Consider the following 21,224-nt stretch of genomic DNA (forward strand, 5'->3'; position numbering starts at 1 on the left):
GCTGACTGCATCGTTAAAAAAGAGTCGCCGAACCCCATTGTCGACGAACCCCACTTAAACGACGCACTTACCCGCATAGGACCGAAGGAAGGATACACTTTGCGACGTCAAAGGCCCAGCGGCCATCCTTCTTACCATACGACCTCAGATGCGTAAACTCCTGTCCTTCGATGACGTAACGAACGCGATCCGGCGCCCACAGGCTGTACGTGACACCCTCGTGCGCCAATAACAACCGTAGCCTGTCAATATCGTCAAAGGCTACATAATTTTTTATTTCGTAGGTAACACCCTCCTTTAAGTCTCGCCAGTGTAAGTGCGTCTTTAAAGTGTCTGTGTTCCTAAAGCGCTTGCAGCACCACCTACAAGGCAGGCGAATTCCTCGCGCATACTCCGTGATGCCTCTGCAGATGTCGTCGTAGTCGTTGCTTATCAGCACCTTAAATCCATTTTCCTCGTAGCCGTCTAAGAGGCGGCGTTGATCCTCAGACAATACCCCGTTGCCTTTCGGAGTCTTCAGCTCGATGCAGAATCCACGGTATCGCCTGTGAGCATTAAGGATGAGCAGATCAGGTTGACCGCGTTGATATCCTTTCTGCCAGCACTTTATGCGCTTGCCGTCGCTGTCCTGCAGTTCGCCTAGGCCGGGCGTTACGAGCATTTGAGGGTAATACTTGCGAATGTAGTCCACCACCTTTTTATGCAGGTCGAATTCGTTTTCTATTTTGAATACCAACTTGTTAGGACTGTTAAAGCGCTTGTCTAATTCGTACTTACCAGTCTTCCTTAGCGCGGGTAGGACTTCCTCAAAAACCCAATCTTGTAATTCCACGGCTTTAGGTAGCTTGGAGCTAAATATTAGTTGATACAGACCAGGCTCTGATATGAATAAGGAACGTGGGTGCATAGTAGAAGCATAACGATTCGTTATGTTCATCTCGCCTAGCCTTTTCTTGTTTTTCTCAGATACGTGGTCGCTAATAGCCTTAGCCGTGTTCTCGTAATCTAACGCAGCAGCCACTTCCTTCGCTTTGAAGTACAAAGTTTCGCCTTGCACTATGCATTGCAGTTTGGTGTTGTCGTTTTCGAATACGCGAAGCATATTATACATAAGGAATATTTTAATGTTTTTAGGATGAGGCAGCACGAATCAATATGCAACGCTCTTTAGTTGATTCATTTCTATGCTCAGTTGCGCGTCAGACACGACAAAGACGTACGCGTTTATCTTATCGCCTTCGCCCGCACTGGTGTTCTTGGTGCGCTTGATCTCCAATGTTATACCATCCTGCGTATTTACTAGACGTAACCCCTGACCATGTAGGTCTTCATCGTTGGTCGTGCGCATGTCAATCCACAGCGCATATTTGTCCTTAAAGAATTCCTCAGGGCTAATTTGGTCGCCAAACTTGCGCATGGCCTCTCTGTACACGTCTGCGGGCTTTATTCCCTGGGAGTAGACCTTGTTTGGAACGCCGTTGACATTTACCCCCACGTTAGTGATGTTGGGGTTGTGGAAGGCCTCGGAGTCGCGCTTACCGGCCTCGTAGGGCTTGGCAAACACCAACATTAACCCCATGAGACTTCTTCGGGGGAGGTTAATACTTTGGTTGATAACCTCATCCGTCTTATCCAGGGAGCTAAACGTCTTATACATCACCACGTGGTTGTAAAGGAATGCCTTGCCGGAGCTGTATTCCATGCCAGCGCTACGGGCCAGCTCTTCGCTGTATACCGTTTCATACTGCAGCTCTAAGTTGGTAATGGAGTATGGAGTCGTTGTGGTAAGTGCAGTGCTTAGCCCACCAATGATGTTATTAGCATCTGCTAAGGTTACTTCAAACTGTAACTCGGATAACTGCCTGGGGTAATACGCGCCGTGATTCGTGATTACTTCAAAGTCCAATGGTATGACATACTTACTACCATAGGCTGTCTTTATTCGCTTTGCGTCTGCTACTGCGGTTTCCCCACTGGCGTCAGTAGGTTGCGTTTTCGTAGGTGTGCGGACCTTACGTAGGATGACACTACCAATTCCTTGTTCTATCCTTTGCGCGCGGTCAAATGCTGTTAACCATAGATCCTTATAGGTGGTATACAGATCGTACCTATTTAAATCCAATAAAGATTCCCCAGCAAACTTAATTCTCATCTTAGAAACTAAGTTTCTACCCACGTTGTTAACAATAATTCTTTCGTCTGTGGGGTCAGACTGCACCGCTAGGTCAAACCTTAAAGCCAAGGTGCCAGGAACTAAGACTAGGTTATCCGTTAGACGGGGCACGCCCACGTACAGCGTCTCTCCTGGTTTTGCGCTGCTGGGAGTAAAGGTGACCCGGTGAAAGGTGCGTTCTGTTTTCAGCCCGCCAACCTGCTTAGGTAATACGTTTGGGTTTAACTTTGAGCTTATCATATATAATGGACGTAGACGAAACTACTGACTTTGACCCCACCACTGAGGAAGGTAAAGAAGACATTAACGACGGCGACGAAGAACCGCTGCTTCCCACCCAACAACCTGACGATTCCCTAAGGAATAGAATTGTAAAGGCCCTAAGACATCCCAAAGCACGCGAGTACGTACTTACGCGCGAGCACATAGAGCTAGAGGACTTAGGTACCGTAAACTCGGCCATGCAGCGGCTAAAAGATACGTATTCCAACTTTGACTCAGACGAAGTAAGGCTTACCGAGCGTGGCGGCAGAGTCCTCATAAGCGTCCAAGACCTGAGATTTCCTGACAAAAACCGCTGGACGAAACCGCAACCCCTTTTTGATGAAGATGGTGAAGTTAGGGGTGACGTCTTAAGATTAAAAGGCTTCCAGCGTGCCACTAGAAGCCTATTAGACCGGCTGGAGGCGTTAAACGAAAAGGCTGCGTTAGAAAGGCGCGCTGAGGGGCTACAAGAAACGTTGGAAGAAAGGGAAGCAGAATACATGAGACAAAACCGACTACTCCTTGATGCTCAAAAGAGAGAACTTGACGACAAGAATCAGTTAATAGTACAGATGAGAGAACAAAGAGACAATGCCCTACGCGATAGAGACCAGGCCCAAAAGGCCTTCAATCTCGCCCTGCAAGACTTGGACATGAGCAAGGAGGAAGCTAAAAACTTGCATATAACCATAGCCGGCTCTTTGGAGGAACGGCGGCAGTTGGTTGCCGAAATTAACACTAAAGAAGAGCAAATCCGGCAAATGAGTCAGGCCATCGAAGACCTGGAGGGGCAAATAGAGCGGCAGCAGGAAACAATCAATGACCAAACTCGTCCCGAAGAGGAAAGGGAGGCAGCCCAAAGGGAAGTAGAAACCCTCGAGGTACGCCTTGCGGAATTACGGGCGCAAAAGGACAACCTGGAAAAGGAGTTGGGGCTTACCACCAAGGAAAAGGTAAAAAGAGCCCTTTTGAAGTATGGTCTTCCGCTGGCGTTTGCGGTCGCTATTTCGAGCGTAGTAGGAGTAATCTTGTCCGCGCTTAAGGCTACGGGCGCAGGCGTAAAGAAATTAGGCAATGGACTAACGGACTTGGGAAAAAAGATGGCAGCCGGCTTGCCTGGGCTGCTTGGTAGTGTCCTTGGCCTGGCACTTAGAGCCGGCGGTGAACTATTAAAGTTCGTAGGGAATAACATTTGGATCTTGGTTGTCGCTATTGGAGTGGTACTCCTGAAGAAGATGCGGGGTTGATCTTATCCTCGTATGTTACTGGAGGCTTATCGTCGTCAGACCTTCGAGGCGTCCTCGACTGGGGATAAGTAAAGATAGTATTCGCGCCGCCTTGATAATGCGGAACTAGCGGTATAGCAGTCATAGTAGAAATGGGCTTATGATTCCAGGCATCATCCACCTCGGTACCGGTTCTCGACCAGATAGCATTTATCCTGAATAAGCCTTTTGGGGAGCCTGAGGGGTGACCATCGCTGGGGCGAACTTGAAGCTTCGCATATTGGCAATTGGCTATCATGTGAAAAGTCACCGACGTTAGGTTTTCTATGCTCGTAATCGAGGGCTCAAACGTAAAATGAGCCGGAGCCCTGTTATTTGTCTTTTTCCCGTAAGGTAATAATGGGGTGTTGGTCTCATCAACAATCCTAAACCCAATATTACAGTTATTCCACGCGCTAACGCTAATGGTGCACATAATCAATCCCAAACCCCCAACCTTTACCCACAACCCAGTGTCGCGCCAACTGTCGCCCCATCCATACGATTTCTCCTCTAAATAATAAAGAAGCCAGTTCTCTTTTGTGTGTGGGTTCATATATTTCAGGGAATAAATTCCCTTCTAAAGACTAAGCACCGTAAGAGTGCTGATGGTCTTGTGATTATAAACGTAGTCTCTTTGGTCATCCATGCTATTTACGCAAACGCTCCCAGAATCGTCTACGCGTATTTGCAGCTTTACCTTTCCATGGCAATCGGCCGCCATGTGGAAAGGTCCAAACCGATAGATTCTCGGCGCTGCCGGGATTGGGTTCTACGGAAAAATGCGTAGGCTCCCTGTTGTTCGTTTTCGTACGCATAGGCTGCAGTATGCCATTGTCATCCAGGAACCTGAAGCCGACGTTAGCATGGCCGCTCGGTGCCAATGCAAATACTACAAAGAATTAACTTCTTTCCCGAGTAGTTCAAATCCACGGACATCCCGGTGACGTCCACCCAAGATGCCTGGGCGTATTTTTTCTCGCCTGCGTAAGTCGTGTAAACGCAATCCACTCCAGCTACGTAGGGGTTGTTCATCGCCATATATAATAACTCAGACCAATGCTTGCAGCTGTTAAGCCGGCTTTTAGTAAGTTATGGTCATATTCCTCAGGTATCGTGGGCAAAACCTTCTTTGATGGTTTCTTAACTGCGGGTAGCTTCGTTTCGTGTGACTTTTTTGGCTTCTCTACGGAGTGAGGAATGCCCTTGGTAGTATCAGAGTTCACGTCATTCACCCCAAACTTCATATCCTTAGTAGCTCGTTGAAGTTTGTTGTTATAACCCACGACGGAATTGGCGTTGATAACCAAATTACTTGGCATTAACCAACAACCAGGACTCAAGGCATAATCTAACCGCACTTTAGATTGCTGCACCGCTAATTGATATCTCTGCACCGACTTGGATATGTCATTTTCTATTATTGCGGACTCAAACAGGGTTAGGAATTCTTTTTGCGTTTCCCGTGAAGCACCTTGGGAACCAACAATGGGGCTGCGGGTATTTACCTGCGCTCCCAGGGTGTAGTAGACGAATGCTTCAATGCTGCGGTTGATCCTGGCTAGGTTTCTTAGGCCTTTTCCTTTTAATAATACGAATGGATCCCAAGGACTGGGGTAAATTGTCTCAATCCTATCGATCAGCGTAACGTCATTCTTGCAACCACCCAAGTCATAAAACTTTAGGACCCCGGGGTATTTTTGATGATACATGTCTGCCGGACGCACGCCGTCAACATGCCAAGCATAGATAATGCCCAAGCCATGCGTGGCGCCCTCCCGATAACGAAAGTCTTTTTGCTGCGGCTTAAACTCATTCATTAGTCTTTCTAGGGCAGCGGAATCGTAGTGGTTATCCATTCTATTGAATGGCTTTTCCCCCGGTAATGGTACATTAAGCTCCTTCAATATGCGCCGCATAGTAAAGGCAACGTGGTACCTTAGAAAGGCAATGTCGAACATATCCGCGGCAACCCCGCAGCCCTTTGTAGCCGCTAAGACGGCAAAGTTTAACTGCTGCGGCCAGTACTTAAAGTTAGGTCCCCTTAACCATTCGTGGGCTTCTTTTCCTGAAGTGTGCTTAAGGTTAAAATCCTTAAAGATATCCCTTATTACTACGTCAAAGGTTTGCTTACCCACTTGGATCTTTAAATGCGTCACTATTTTATCAAAGTTGTTTACGCCACCTTCAGCATCGTAAAATGGATAATCCTGGTTGGTTATTAATAGATTCTTTGGAAAATTAGGTAGCCTTTCTTTATGCTCGGGTGCCTTCTTTGTCACATAATGTGGTACCTCCTTTGGTTTCAAATCCTCATTGCTGTACATTCTGGAGCCGTTGAAGTAAATCCCATCGGGTCTTCTTTCAAACTTACTGGCGTCTGCGTGTGGAAACATCTTCCTAAACGCTCTCCAGTTCCAGTAATCCCTGTTGTCATGATGTGGCTGCTCCTCAATATCATTCCCAAAAGCGTCGTACATTAGTATATATAATGGATGTTATACCATCAGCACCTCCACTTTATCCTGAACTTCCTAAGGAACCTAACGAACTAAACGCAGAAAACTTTAGGCTCAATAAAGCAAACTTAATCCTGGCTTACTTGGAAGGGCAGACAAAACACTACGAAAAAGTTAGGAAGAAATACGTTAGAGCCCGGAGTACGCTACATAAGATTGCGATAACTTCAGGATCCATATCTGTCGTGTTAACGGGCTCCGGCGTTGCTACTTCGCTTACTGGACCGGGAATAATTGTTGGGGTTCCTTTGGCCGGCATTGGGGCAGCCTGTGGTATTGTTTCTGCTGTTGCTACGGGCATTATGAAACAGTTGTCAAGCAAAATATCCAAGCATGACACGACAATAGCTCTGTCAAGGGCTAAAGTAAATACAATTACCGATCTTGTCTCAAAGGCTTTGCGTGACAGAAAGATAGACGACGTAGAATTCTCGCTTATTCTAGCCGAAGAGGAAAAGTACGAGAAATTAAAGTCGGACATAAGGAACAAAAAAACAGTCGTAAAAGATCTTTCCGAGGAATCTCGCAAAAAGATCTACCAAGAAGCGAAAGAAGAGCTTCAAAGAAAACTCGCTCAGTAAACATCTGCTTTGAAAAGAGCGTGACAGGATTCTATTTACATATCGAACGTCAGTCTAGAAATTATGCAGATTAAATATAATAATTTTCACATACGTAAGCGTCCTGTGTGTCTGGCGTTCGCTTGTGATCGCGGACTTTGGATCTGGGGAGGCCCAGAGTCCCGAGTTCAAGCCTCGCTGCAGACACATTTGGACCGGTTGCTGTGAGTGAAAAAAAAAAGCCTCCCCCACTTACAGCAACCGTAAAAAAAGATAAAAAATGCAATTCAAGAAAAATATATGTGTGTACTAGAGGGCCTCTGGCGCGGGATGAAATAAGCCTCGTAAGCCCAAAATGTAAAAAACCCCACTGGGGATAGCTTGGCGTTCTGCGCGATGCATTCCCCAGTGGGGTTTCTGGCAACGCCAGTTTTGCATTTTTATTTTCTCGGAATCCATCCTAACAGTGGGTGGTTGGGGTCTATTTCGTAAAATATTTCGTAAATTACGTCAGGGTAATAAGGAATATCCTTATTCAGCCGACAAAACATCCACTCGGCTTTTGTCATATCAGAAACCTCAGGAATAGACTTCCCGGTAATTTCAGACAAAAGATAGGGAATAGCTTTGTAATATTTCCCTAGTCTTAATTTTTTCAGCGTTTTCCGTAGACTTTGCGGGGTTGGCTCTTCTAAGTGGTTTATGATTTTCTTCTTTACTTCATTGTCTAAATATACCGGTCGTAAACCCTGGATATGACTCATCCAGTCCCTAAAGTATTTTATTCTCTTATAAGGTGTTTTCTTACGACCTCCATTGGCGTAATATTGCTCTCTGGTAGCATTTGGTACGGCATTACGAATATTCTTACCACACTCGTAACACTGTGCTGACGTGTCATCTTCTATTTGCATTTTCTTACCACAACAAACAAGCTTTCTTGGCGGTGGGGTAACAAACTTGGGTTTCAAGCACTTTACACAGAAGTCATAAACAAACTCTTTACATTCATGCATCGTATATAAGACAAATATTTTAACTTAGTAATGTGGGGCACCAGTAAAACCCGTAGAGAGCTTTTCGAATCGAATTACGCAGGTAATACCCAGAACGACCTTACGGGTAATACCCGCGGCCGACGCACGTACGTGAGCGCGGGTAATACCCATGTAATTCCGGGGGGTGGCCGCGAGTCCCCCTTACTGCTGCTTCTCTGTACCAACTTCAATTTTGCCAACAAGTAACGCCGTATGAAAATCTGTATGAAAATCTCTTACAAGTTTGTTTTTAAACATCATGGTTTTAGTATGTACGACACAACCAAACTCAACAACATTTGCAATCAGTCGCTCTAAAAATCATTGACCTTGGTTCAAGTATTCATTAGACGGCGTAATGTATGCATATATAAACTAACTGTTGAAACCGCTTTTTTATCGACCCAAAACTTATTCGACTAAAACAAGATTATAAAGCTACTTAAAGAACGCGGTTTCTATCGTATTTTTTAGCGTGAATTTTACAGTAATCAAACTTCTAAACGTAAAGTGGAACCTCGGTCACGCAATCACCAAAGATCGCGTTTTTTGCTTAGTACCGACAATCTCAAAACCTTTCCAATGGAGCTTAAATTTACCAAACCACATTGAACTTTCAAACAACGGCACAAACATTAATTTCCTAGTTTTCAGGGTAAATTTCATGGCAATCTTTACGAAAATCCTTAGTCCTGCGTTGATTGGAGAAGCGTGATTTTCGCATGTATTTCAACCAAATTCAACAGGTTTCTATGCAGTCATAATTAATTTCCCCAAATCAATCTTTAAAGTTTTGAAAAGGTCTATTCTTCCTCAACTTGCAGCATAAATATTATTTCAATCAGAGAACTTGCCCATAGTTAAATCTGTTTTTCTTTTGAGGCAACTAATTAGCATATGTAAACACAGGCCTCCTATTTTCCCTCGCCAAAAATTCGTCCCTTTCCCAATAAGCTTGAAATCCAGTCCAATGAACGAAAAAGAGTGATACATTAAGAAGAAAGTTCAAAAATGGTCATAGATGGTTTATTTTTTACGCACGCTCTGTTCAAAGTTTGTCCATTTTCACTTCTCTTGAGCGTCTCTTGCTTGGGTTTCGGTCGAACCTCTTCTGTGGCCGTTTTCTCGAAAATAAAATAATATTTTCGAAAACCAAATACCCAGGGATTCATATCTAATAATGGCCTATCTAACTTCAAAAGAAGAGCGAATTTGATTTTTTGACCCTTGCCACGAATTCTTGAATTTGTTCGATTCTTGTGGACATTGCCTCTTAATCACTTAAACTTAAACTTTATTTACTATAGAAAACACTACGATAAATGCGTTTTTGGCTGTCTTCACTGTAGGTTTTTCGCTATTTTCATCGCATTTTAATTTATTATCGCGGTGTCCTTCCCCATGGCGCCTTTGCTGTTTTCAGCTTGTTCGTATACTGAAAATCATCCTGATTTGATCTTTTTCGATGTTCTTTTACATCAATTGTTAAGTTTAATGTTTAATTCGTCTATGAAGAACACATGATACTTTAATGATTTCAACTTTTTACTGATTTTGAAGGAATTTTTGTCGTCGGGAACTAAACATTTTTCGCTCGCATGGAAGTCATTATATAACTTTGAGCAATCAGGAATCGCATGCTAAAAATAGCTCAGCCTTGCGCGCGGAGCTAAAAATAGATTTTCAAGAAACTTTCATGTTTACAGACCCATGTATGGGAGATGTGCTCTCTTACTTAATATTCTCTTGACTTTAATCTAATTTGGAGCGATTCTTTCATTTGTATCATTATCTCGAACAATGCACGTTTTTATTGTAGCTAGAATTACATGCATATTTACAAACAAAATTTAAATAACTATAAGTACAGGCCCTAGCTAATAACTATAAAGTTAAAAAGAAGATTTAAGAATGGGAGTTTGACCTAGAAAACATCTCCAACTCTCTTTAACTCGAAGTGAGAACATGTTTTGAATGGGAATGATTTCGTCTTTTGAATGCCAAGGATTTTGATCGGCAGGCCCGGTGGAAGACGTTATTCAAAACCTTGTGGTCATCTAAGAATGAACGATTGATGGATGGATGAGTGGTTGGATTGATGGATGGATTGAATGGACTGGATTGGATTAATGGGTGGTCGGATGGGGAATTATGTAATATTTAATTCATTCAAAATATAATTATAAGTAGGTTTAAGTACAAACATTGTTTGAGGACTGTATTCCGATTTCAAGACTGGTGCTCTAGCTTGGCATGTACCTTATTGAAGGTCTTTCGTGAGACCAGTTCATTTTGAGGCTTATAAGTCAGCCTTTCACATAAATTAAAATAAATCTTCATCTCTTGAAAAGTCACTATTGTTCGATATATCAGAGATTTTACTAATGGCAATGACAGGGTATTAAAGCCCAGACTCGCGATGAGTGTATATGCTCAGAAATATCTGTATGTAAAAATATACACTTATTTCAACAAAGTTAGTCGCCTGAAAAGATACAAAGTTGAGACCAACAAGGATTATGGGTAGTTACATTTTACATGTTTCAAGCGCTTTGATAACTGTTGATAGATTTTAGATCTTTTACCAGTTACAGTCTCACCTTTTCTGAGCATCCTCAAGCTGCAAATTGTATCAAAAGCTTTACTTGTTTGATATTAAAAGCTTCCCCTGATCCTCTAGGTTTATTGAAACAAGTGTATGCTATTAGAATAAAATAATGTGTTGGTCGTTGGAATCGTAATAAATGATACTTATATACTCATTTGTCTCACGACTGAGAGAGGTACATTTGAAGAGGACTGCAGCGGACCTCTAAACACGACCCACCATCAATAATTTGAGACAAATGAATAAGAACCATATATATGATATATGATATTTTCATCACCTTGGGAACAATACATTCCAGCGCAAACAACGATATCACAAGCAATAATTCCAACAACAGGTTCAGTTTGAATGTTTGTTCGGTTGAGAAATTTCATCTCGGCCTGCACAAATAATTCATTAATATGGAAACATGCTTTTGGTAGTCAATTTGTTTATTAGTTTAGGAAACTAACAGGGTTTAGAGTTCAATTTGGGATTAATTTGCACGAATGCGTTTTTCAGACAATTGAAATTTCAGCTCTTTGAAAAACACACGAGTGCAAATTATCCCAAATTGAACGAGAAATCGTGTATTACTTAGTAATAACATGCATGAAACATTATAAAAGAAAGAGATGAAAATATGTGAAATATTCAACGCTTATGAAATTCGATCGCTCTCAACCAACTATATTCAAAGCGATTTTGGTTTCAAATAGATGTAATTCACATATTTGATTATTTATTTTAAACCAAAGTTTGGCTATATATCATGATTGTAAAAAAAATTTTTCTCTTTAAAGTAAATCTGAATCACTATGAATGAGGACATTTGTATAGGCTGACTTTGCAGCTAAGTGGAGTTGTACGTTGTAAAAAATTATACCTGACAGTTGTCGAACGTGTTCAGAAAACTTTGCGGCTCAGTATTGGGATCTTGTAGACCAAAATATCGTATAAGCACTTACCACATCGTGTTTAATGGTTTTTTCCTTGCTCATAGTCTTTTTCGTTTCTGTTTTAGCTTTTGCTTTACTTCTGCAAAGAATCCCTCAATGTCATAGATAGAGGATATTACATGTGTTGAAAAGATCTCTCGCGAGTGGGCGCAGCGAAAGAGTGAGAGATTTTCAACACGAGAAGATAAATTTCGTATCTCCAAGCGCCCATGTAATATTCTGTTTATTATATAATTATCCATAAAATCAACTTAATAAGCTTTTTATTATTATAACTAACTAACTAATAGCTTAAATACACATGGTAACGATATTTTCACATGTGAAAATATCAGTTTTTCGAAGAAGAGAAAAATAGGTATTTTATGGATAATTATATGATAATTTGTTTTCTTCTCACTATTTCTTCCATATATTCAGCCATAACGATGTACTTTTACTTGTGTTTTCTTTTTTGAACGTACTGTTTTTTAGTTGTTTGATAGTAAAATCCGTAAAATTGCTGCCATTTCCCCCCCTCGATTTGCTAAATTTCCCTCAAATTTGTCGTCATAAAAATCTGCCTCCTTGTCAAAATCATTTTAATTTGTTTATTATGCAGTCAAAAGTGAGAATTCCGTTCGTAATTTGCACTCTCTTACACTTTTCTGCACTGAATTACACTTTTTTGAACTTAATTACGCTTAATTTTAACAACACTTCTCTAAGTCAATCAGATTTGAGTATTTTTTTCACGTATGTTTTTATTAATATGATAACTTTGCTTAGTGTATTACCAAAACACACCGCCATTTTCCTATTTACTTCTTTTTTTGTTTGAGTAAAAAAAAAATGGCGGTTAGATATTGAAAAAACTGAAAAGCTTAGGTTACTTTAAAAGTGTTAAAACATGGGAAGTTTTGGTAATGCAGGAAGAAATTGTCTGAGCCGGTACCAAACGTCACTGAGTGCAATGTCTTCGATGATTTTGATATTCATTGTTACTAATATTAAAATTTATATTAAGTTTGGTTAGAAAACATATAACCATATTCTATATATATCTTCAACTGACAGCTCTTTCATCAAATAAAAAATGGAATTGAGATGTCGCAGAATGCCTGGACATGATATGTTGCCTTTGACGCCTCATTTGCATACGTTAGTAATCACTGAAGTTATAATAAGATATTATTACATTTTTATGACAGATGTTTTCGGTAGGTAATTGAAATTTATTAGTGAGCGAATCTTTCATTTGTATTAATATTTCGAACAACGCATGGGGCCGAATCTCTAAAGATTTAAGAAGAGTATTTTGACCGCGTAAACTACTCCAAGTTTTAACTCGAAGAGGGAACATCTTTCGAATGGGAAGATTTCATTAGGCAACCCTGATGGATGACAACGCCATTCGAAACATTGTGATTACCGTTGTTGGAGCTTTACTGATATTCTTTGGCATTTGTGGTAACTCGTTGGTAGCCATTGCAATCTGGAAAAAAAATTACCTTCGATCTACAGCCAATTATCTTTTGTTGAACGTAGCCCTTGCTGACATTACAAGCCTGACATTCCTACCTCTAGTGCTTGTTTCAATATACGGCAAATTCCAACAAGGAATTACAGCAGATTTACTTTGCAAGTTTCTTATTTCTGTTCACATACCTCTCACTGCAAATTTTGCTGCAGTCTTTACTCTGGTTGTGTTGTCAGTAGAGAAATACCATGCTATAGTGAAGCCAATGAAGTCGGGCTTTAGACTTAGAGAGGACACCGTGAAATACGCTATTATTGTCGTATGGACAAGTGCCATAGCGATGACTTTGCCAATGTACATTTTTGGAAAATATGCAAGGTACAAGACAAAACTGTTTTGTGATTATGACGCTACAGAAGATGCAATGAGCCCCTATCTTTATGTTCTGGCTGCTATCGTTATTTTCATTCCATTCATCGTCATCAGTTTCTGTTACTTTCAAATCGTTCGTGAGCTGTATTTCAAGAACAAAGTGGCACCACAGAACGTAACAACTGCAGCAGAAGATAACATTGCCAAACGTAAGCTCGTAAAGCTTTCCCTCTCGATTACCTTAGCTTTATTAGTCTGTTTCTTTCCTCTGGCCTTGTCAATGTGCCTGAGGGCTTATAACAAGGAAAAACTTAAAAGTAAATACATTCAAGATTTTGGTTCCCTCTTGTACGTACTTAAGGTAGTGTTAAATCCATTCCTGTATGCATTTCAGAGCACCAATTTTCGGCAGGCTTTTAAGGAAATGCTCAAGTCTAAACTGTGTCCCTGCTGCAAATAATCAGTTATATTGAATAATTACATAGTCATCTCGTTCATATAGCAAGCGCTTTTCCGAACTTCGTTCCATTTTACGAAAAAGAATCGAACGTTTCATTAGTTTGTTTAGGGAACGTTAAATAGCCATTTCGTTTATTTATTTATTTAAGGAAAGATAGAGAATGGTAAATGTAGGAATCAAAGAAGGAAGAATGGATGAATGAATGAATGGATGCATGGAATGGAATGCATTGATGCATCGGTTGGTTGGTTAAATTTAAAAAATTACTTCATTCAAAGCAAACATCGCTTGGGATCAGTATTTCAATGTCATGACTGGACCTCTAGTTTTGCGGGTACCCTATTGATGGTCTTTCGTGAGACCGCCAATTTGGAGGTGTCAATTTAGAGGTTCATAAGTCAGTCTTTCATATAAACTGAAATATATTTTCATCTTTGGTCAAGTCAATGTATACTAATGACGATGACGGGGTAATAAAGCCCAGACACTTGATGAGTATATGTATTATATCTATATGATATGTATATGTGTATATATTTACCGTATTTAGATAGGTTTCAACTCAGAAATATATGTATATAAATAGAAATTCCATTAGTAGAAAGAAAAATATTATTCATCGTGGATTATTACTTCTTTATTGATATCTATTTATAGTGAGATAAACGAATAAGTATCATTTATTATATGCCTGCTATTGTTATCACTTTGGGAACAGTACATCCAAGGTATAGCGTAAATAACAATATCACAAAGAATAAACCTAGCTCCAGATGGTTTTCTGGTAAACTCACTAACGTGTACTTTTGGTTTTAGCTCAGTTTGAATGTCTTATTTCGGTTGCAATTTTTCATCTTGTAAATTTACATTGTGGCTACGTACAATGTGGGAATAATTCATTGACACCGAAACATGCTCAGTTTTGCTTGTTATTTCCTGATTTAAATTCAATAGCTTTATTCTGTCTCATTAACAAAAGGCATCCCATTTTCATATTTTCGTCTTATTTTGTAAAAGTAAGAAAACTGGCGATTAGATATGACGTGAAGTGTATCCCTTTCAGTTTAGCCGGTATTTTTTTTAAATATTATTTTATTTAATAACAACATAAATCATGAGTACACATAACAAATAATATGTGTACTCATGATTTATGTTTGTTATTAAATAAAATAATATTTAAAAAAAAAAAAAAAAAATACCGGCTAAACCGAAAGGGATACGCTTCACGTCATACCTAATCGCCAGTTTTCTTACTTTTACAAAATAAGATGGCCGGTATTATAAAAACTGAAATATTGGGTTACTTCTGAAATTGCGTTAAAACATAAGGGAACGTTATTTTAGTAAACAGGAAGATGTTGTCTAAACCAGTCCCAAACGTCAGTGCAATGTATGTCTTTGATGCTCTTGGACATTGATGAGTCAAATTTATATTAAGTTTAGTTAGAAAATGGCCATACAGACTTGTATTACTTCCCGTGAAGAAAGTTAATGAAATCGCGTAGAAAAGACAGCGAAACCTTCTTTTTCAGTAATACCGGACAGTTTTGAATCGTCAACATTTTCTTTCACTATATTAAGATCTGCTATCTTCAACTGACGACAGCTCGTTCGCTGAAATATGAATTTGAATTTATGATAAAGTACTATGAAATTCATATGACAGATGTCTTCTGTAAGATTTGTTAGTGAATGATTCCTTTATTTGTATTATTATTTCGAACAATGTATGGAGTCGAGCCTCTAAAGATTTAGAATGGTGTTTTGAACTCGTAAACAACTCTAACTCTCTTTAATTCTAAGAGCGAACATTTTGAATGGGAAGATTTCGTTAGGCAGACCGCATGGAAGACAACATTATTCGAAACGTTGTCGTTACCTTTGTTGGAGTTTTACTGATATTCGTTGGCATTTGTGGTAACTCGTTGGTAGCCATTGCAATCTGGAAAAAAAATTACCTTCGATCTACAGCCAACTATCTCTTGTTGAACATAGCCCTTGCTGACATTACAAGCCTGGCATTCCTACCACTACTGTTTGTTGGTACGTACGACAAAATCCAACAAGGAATTACAGCAGATTTACTTTGCAAGTTTCTTATTTCTGTTCACATACCTCTCACTGCAAGTTTTGCTGCAGTCTTTACTTTGGTTGTGTTGTCTGTAGAGAAATACCATGCTATTGTGAAGCCTATGAACAGGGGCTTCAGCCTAAGAGAAGACACCGTGAAATACGCTATTATTGTCGTATGGACAAGTGCCATAGCGATGACTTTGCCAATGTACATTTTTGGAAAATATAAAAAGTCAAGAAATAAACTTTTTTGTGATTACGATGCTACAGAAGATGCAATGAGCCCCTATCTTTATGTTCTGGCTGCTATCGTTATTTTCATTCCATTCATCGTCATCAGTTTCTGTTACTTTCAAATCGTTCGTGAGCTGTATTTCAAGAACAAAGTCGGACCACAGAACGTAACAACTGCATCAGAAGATAACATTGCTAAGCGTAAGCTCGTAAAGCTTTCTCTCTCGATTACTTTGGCTTTTTTTGTCTGTTTCTTTCCTATGGCTGTGTCATTGTGCCTGATAGCTTATGACAAGGAAAAATATGTAAGTAAATACAACAAAAATATTTCTTCTCTCTTGTACGTACTAAAGTTGGTTTTAAATCCATTCCTGTATGCATTTCAAAGCACCAATTTTCGGCAGGCTTTTAAGGAAATGCTCAAGTCTAAACTGTGTTGCTGCTGCAAATAATCAGTTATATTGAATAATTACATGATCATCCCGTTTATATAGAAAACGCTCTTTCGAGTTATATATATAGCTTTATAATTTAGTACGAAATGTAACGTTTTATCAGTTTGTTTAAAAAAAGTATGGAGCTATTTTGTTTGCGTATGTGTTTATTTAAGGTAGCTTTACAAACAGTAGGTTTAGAAACATTGTTTAAGGACAGTATGTCAATCTCAAGACTAGTGCTCTAGTTTCTTTTCGTGAGACCGTCAATTTTGAGGTTCCGTGGGTCAGCCCTTCACATAAACTGAAACTGAAATGAATGAATCTCTTGTAAAGTCACTATAGTGTCAAACAGGTGAAAAGCGATAATAAGTGATATTATAAAATAACTGTTATTAATCTCGCGTTCTGATTGGTTGGAAGCGCGTGCTTTATATGACAGCATACAGCACACGCGCGCACTTTCAGTTGCATCATTTCTATCTAAAATAAGGGTTATTGTAATTTGTATTTTATAAGATAAATAAAAAACTTTCTTGCTGTGCTGTGTGCATAAAGTACTTGAAATTTGCAGAACACTCGAAAAGAGTCCAGACGCACTCCGCTATGCGTCGTGCTTCTTCTAACACTTCTCTCGTGTTCTGCCAGACCCCGCGTGCTTTATAACTGCACACAGCACGCGCGCGCGTTTTCTATTTCTTCAATACAATTGTGTCATTGTCTTTTCTTTGATTGGTTGCTAGCATTCTGTCGGCCCAACCCTCGAGAGCGTGTTCCTTGACACGAGAAATGTATTTCCATGTATTAATGTAAATTTATTTGTTTATCTGTAGATGATCGCAATCGAAAACATGACTTGTTTCTTAGTTTGCTGCTGTTCAGACCTTTTGGTCAATAATCATTTCAATGTCACTCAAGGTCACACTCAATATTGAATTACGGGTTGCCCTCAAAAGCGAAAATGAAACTTTATTATTACTATTATACCTCATCTTGCGTTTATCTTCATTAAAAACTTTTTAATTTAACCTAATCATGGTTTCTAGAAAATACGATGCAATTTATACAAATTCGAAACGTCGTTCATGCAGTCAGTTAGTTTGAGCTACGCTGGCATAAACAAATAACATAGTTTTTTTGAAAAAAAACATCTGTTCGCACAATATCAAGCAAAAAAGGAAAACTAACTAAGCTACGAAAAACAAAGTTTGGGTTGACTGAAGAAAAATTTAAATCGATTTTGAACGGCTCAAGCAAGGCCCTGCAAGGGTCAATGAGAAAATTTTTTGATCAATAGTTACAACTTGTACATCTAAATGAAATTTCTTCATCAAGAACACAAAATTATGATTATGTTTGCTTTGGAGTGTAAATACTGTATTTTGTACTCCTTGAATTTAAGATTTCGCTATGATAATAGTTATTACTATTATTATAGTATTAAAGAATAAGCCACATGAATATTTGATGCAATTTTGATGCAAGTTGTTTTGGTTATAATTTATTTGTAAGATGAGTTAGTATATGATGCAGTTTGGGGCATGGACTGAGTCCAAAATAAATTTTGATGAAGTAAAATAACTGTTATAAAGCAGGTTATGTTATTGGTTGCAGGGCGCGTTCAGGGACACAGTCCCAACACTCGCTTTGATATTTCAACATTCTTATCCAAACGAATGGCTTTTCCAATTCTCATTTTAAATGTTTTGTATGTCATTGGAGATTGGAATACGCATTCTCCTAACATTTCTTTTCTTTTATCAATCGTGGCGCGCTATATTTGAACAGCAAACAGCACGTACCCGCATTTTCTATTTTTCTAATAAATAACAAGCTAGAGCATTCCTTCTGTTGCTACGTTATAGAATTAGCTATATTTCAATATAAAGTCACAGTTATTTGCCTTTCATTTAAAACCACCTGCTTTATATATTTCTGGATTAAGGAAAATCTTTTTTATCACAAATATGGGGATGCATAATGATATTCGCTTTCTATATTAGATTTGTCGAGAATGACGAGCTTACTTGCCTTCACTACAGATGCACATTTTTCTTTCTTTATTCTTCTTTTTCGCTAGTACGTTTTTATCAGTTGACTAATAACGATAAACTATAAGACCATGGGAAATCAGATTGTCAACGCATTTTTAAAAGTTCTTGGCCCTCTATTATTTCTTATTGGTATCATTGGCAATTTCCTGATCGTAATAGCGGTATGGAAAAAAAGATCGTTGCGATCGACGGCCAATTATCTCTTGCTAAACATAGCCGCTGCAGACATTATTTGTTTGGTGTTTTTGCCTTTGACGCTGGTTGAGAAGTACTTGAGTTTCCAAGGCCTTTTTTCGGACGTTCTCTGCAAATTTTTCGTATCATTCCACGTGCCTCTCACTGCAAGTTTTGCATCGATTCTTACCCTTGTTGTACTGTCTGTGGAGAGATACCACGCAGTTGTAAAACCACTAAACGCTGGAAAAAGACTACGAGAGGGCACTGTGAAATACGCCATTATTGCTGTATGGATAACAGCAATATTGCTCACTTTACCAACTTACATTTATAGCGTTTACCAAAATACTTCAAAATGTGATTATAGCCTTCAAGAGAAATATCAAAAGATTTATGTGAGCATTCTCATGTCCCTAGCTGTTTTCATTCCATTCATCGTCATTATTTTCTGCTACTTTCGAATCATTCGTGAGCTGTACTTCAAGAACAAAGTGGCACCACAGACTGTAGCAGCCGAAGAAGATGCTCGTGCTAAGCGTAAACTCGTCAAGTTCTCTCTTTCGTTAACATCAGCTTTCATCCTTTGCTTCTTTCCTCTTACCATAACAGTTATTCTTGATAAACTCTATGGCGGATTCGCAACCAAAATATATAATTACACAGGATTTATATTTGTTCTGCAGTCGGTTTTGAATCCCTTTCTGTACACATTTCAAAGCACCAATTTTCGTCAGGCTTTTAAAGAAATGCTCAAGTTTAAACTGTGTCCCTGCTGCAAATTAAATTAGCTACTATTATCTAAGCATAATTGGTAAATCTTCACTCGATTTTTTCACTTAGTGTTTATCATTATTCGTATTTTGTTGTTGTTATTATAATTTAAATTTTTGTTAGGGTGCACTTAATTTGGAGCCAAGCTCTGTTGTGCTTACCCCTTCCATGATAGCTTAGGAACTTAGATAATTGTCATGGATAAAGTTATGTAAATAAATAAATAATAAGACCTTTTGACAAATTACATATAGTTATCTAGTTAATTAGGTCAACTAAATGTCGACCTTATATAATGTACATGCATACATTTAGTATTCAAACCTCACCAACGTACTCATGCAGAAATCGCTTGCAAAGGGAATTTTAACTGATGCTTTTGAGGCCTTTGCCCAAGCAATCTTGTCCGGGTTCCAGAATAAAATTTTACTGAGTTGAAATCCTTTAACATTCTTGATTATGATCAATATCACCGCAAAAAGCGATGCAAAAATCGCTGTAAGAGTCGCCCGTTTAAAAAGGCTTTTAAAAATTAAATGACACTTGGATTGCTACGTTATAAGACTTTTTCAGTTTAAACGGAATTAGTTGACTTTTTCATCAGACCAGATGTTTTTCTCCTGTGTTTTCTTGTTTTCCATTGATGTGAGAAGACATATGAACAAGAATCTTATTCTCAAGGGAATGATACGTAATATAATAATTACCCTCGCATCAGCATGTATATTAGGTTGAATTCCGAGTTAAGCTGATATTGTGTCCTTTTTTCGTTATAAAATCATAAGCAGCTCGGTATAGATTTAACTTCCCTTCAAATCGGATTCGTTTAAAAAATAACATAAATTGTTCGTTTTTCATTTTAATAGCAAATCTACAGCAACCTATTTATCAATTTTTTTATGTTTATAGTTTATTTGCTTAAAACTTTTTATTTTAAATAGCTTATATATATAATTTAATACAGCACAGGTGCATGTTACGTCATAGCCGCCATATTGGTTGACGATAACAAAGCATCTTCATTAGCTTCTCTCGTTGTGAACCATGATTGTGGCTAATTTATTGTTATTCATATCTCAATGGATTGTGAGTCACATGGTTGCACACACTCTATCAACAGAAAATCTTTACGCCACATCACGTAATTGTAGATAAGTCTTGCTTAACATGCATGTCATTGTAACATTTTAAAGCGTTTCTCAATCACGTACACGCGTGAAATCGTACAATTTGCTATCGTGACAAAGTAGGTTTACAGCTGCCATTCTGACTCTTTTTATACTGTTTTTATATAGTCTCAGGTATCTTTATGTATACCTTTCAACTGAGCTTAACTCTATACTAATAACTGATATTTCATGGTTTCACTTTGACATCATTTTCTGTATCGTGGGGAATGCTCATCAGATGAATTGCAAGTTTTTAATAGACTTCTTTCTGGTTGACAGCGCATGGTGTTCGGTGTTTGACCACCATTTGTAAAAGATTAAAGGGCCACTTGGACGAAAATCGTTCCAAAATTAAAACTCTTTCATTCGAGCTGGAACTTTGCTGAAATAATCTTGAACACATTAAGAACCTCTCACTGAAATATCTTTCTAATATTCGAAAGGGAAGGGCCAAAATTTTACGATTTATTTTCGTCCGCCATTAATTTCTTTGTGTCACGGCCAACGAGTCATTATGTACAGCAGTTTTACGCTGTGACGTCATTTACTCAACACCGTCATGTTAGCGTCGTTTTGACTATACATTTCTTGTTAGATTACCTGAAGTTTATTTGATGTTTTAAACGCGTTATCGTGAAAAGAATCTCTAAA

The 21,224-nt window shown here is 38.8% G+C and overlaps 3 protein-coding genes across 3 annotated transcripts; all 3 read left to right on the forward strand.

The window, feature by feature from the left end:
* Positions 1–12,708: 12,708 nt before the first annotated feature.
* Positions 12,709–13,776, forward strand: LOC116308588 (neuropeptide S receptor-like). The gene has a single exon (XM_031719050.1). It carries the CDS (start codon positions 12,744–12,746, stop codon positions 13,656–13,658), a length of 915 nt encoding a protein of 304 aa, XP_031574910.1. The 5' UTR covers positions 12,709–12,743; the 3' UTR covers positions 13,659–13,776.
* Positions 13,777–15,505: 1,729 nt separating this feature from the next.
* LOC148911603 (somatostatin receptor type 5-like) lies at positions 15,506–16,420 on the forward strand. Its single transcript, XM_089029176.1, has one exon. The coding sequence runs from the start codon at positions 15,506–15,508 to the stop codon at positions 16,418–16,420; it is 915 nt and encodes a 304-aa protein (XP_088885302.1).
* A 2,002-nt stretch (positions 16,421–18,422) lies between these two features.
* LOC116308587 (somatostatin receptor type 5-like) lies at positions 18,423–19,613 on the forward strand. The gene has a single exon (XM_031719049.2). It carries the CDS (start codon positions 18,525–18,527, stop codon positions 19,419–19,421), a length of 897 nt encoding a protein of 298 aa, XP_031574909.2. The 5' UTR covers positions 18,423–18,524; the 3' UTR covers positions 19,422–19,613.
* Positions 19,614–21,224: the final 1,611 nt, after the last annotated feature.

This window comes from Actinia tenebrosa, unplaced genomic scaffold, assembly GCF_029948245.1.
Source record: "Actinia tenebrosa isolate PJP-AT-01 unplaced genomic scaffold, QUT_ActTen_1.0 PGA_scaffold13__45_contigs__length_12533684, whole genome shotgun sequence".
Classification (NCBI taxonomy): Eukaryota; Metazoa; Cnidaria; class Anthozoa; order Actiniaria; family Actiniidae; genus Actinia; species Actinia tenebrosa.

Bases quoted from the DNA above. Each gene is read 5' to 3' on its own strand.
- LOC116308588 (XM_031719050.1), top strand. From the start codon at position 12,744: ATGGATGACAACGCCATTCGAAACATTGTGATTACCGTTGTTGGAGCT.
- LOC148911603 (XM_089029176.1), top strand. From the start codon at position 15,506: ATGGAAGACAACATTATTCGAAACGTTGTCGTTACCTTTGTTGGAGTT.
- LOC116308587 (XM_031719049.2), top strand. From the start codon at position 18,525: ATGGGAAATCAGATTGTCAACGCATTTTTAAAAGTTCTTGGCCCTCTA.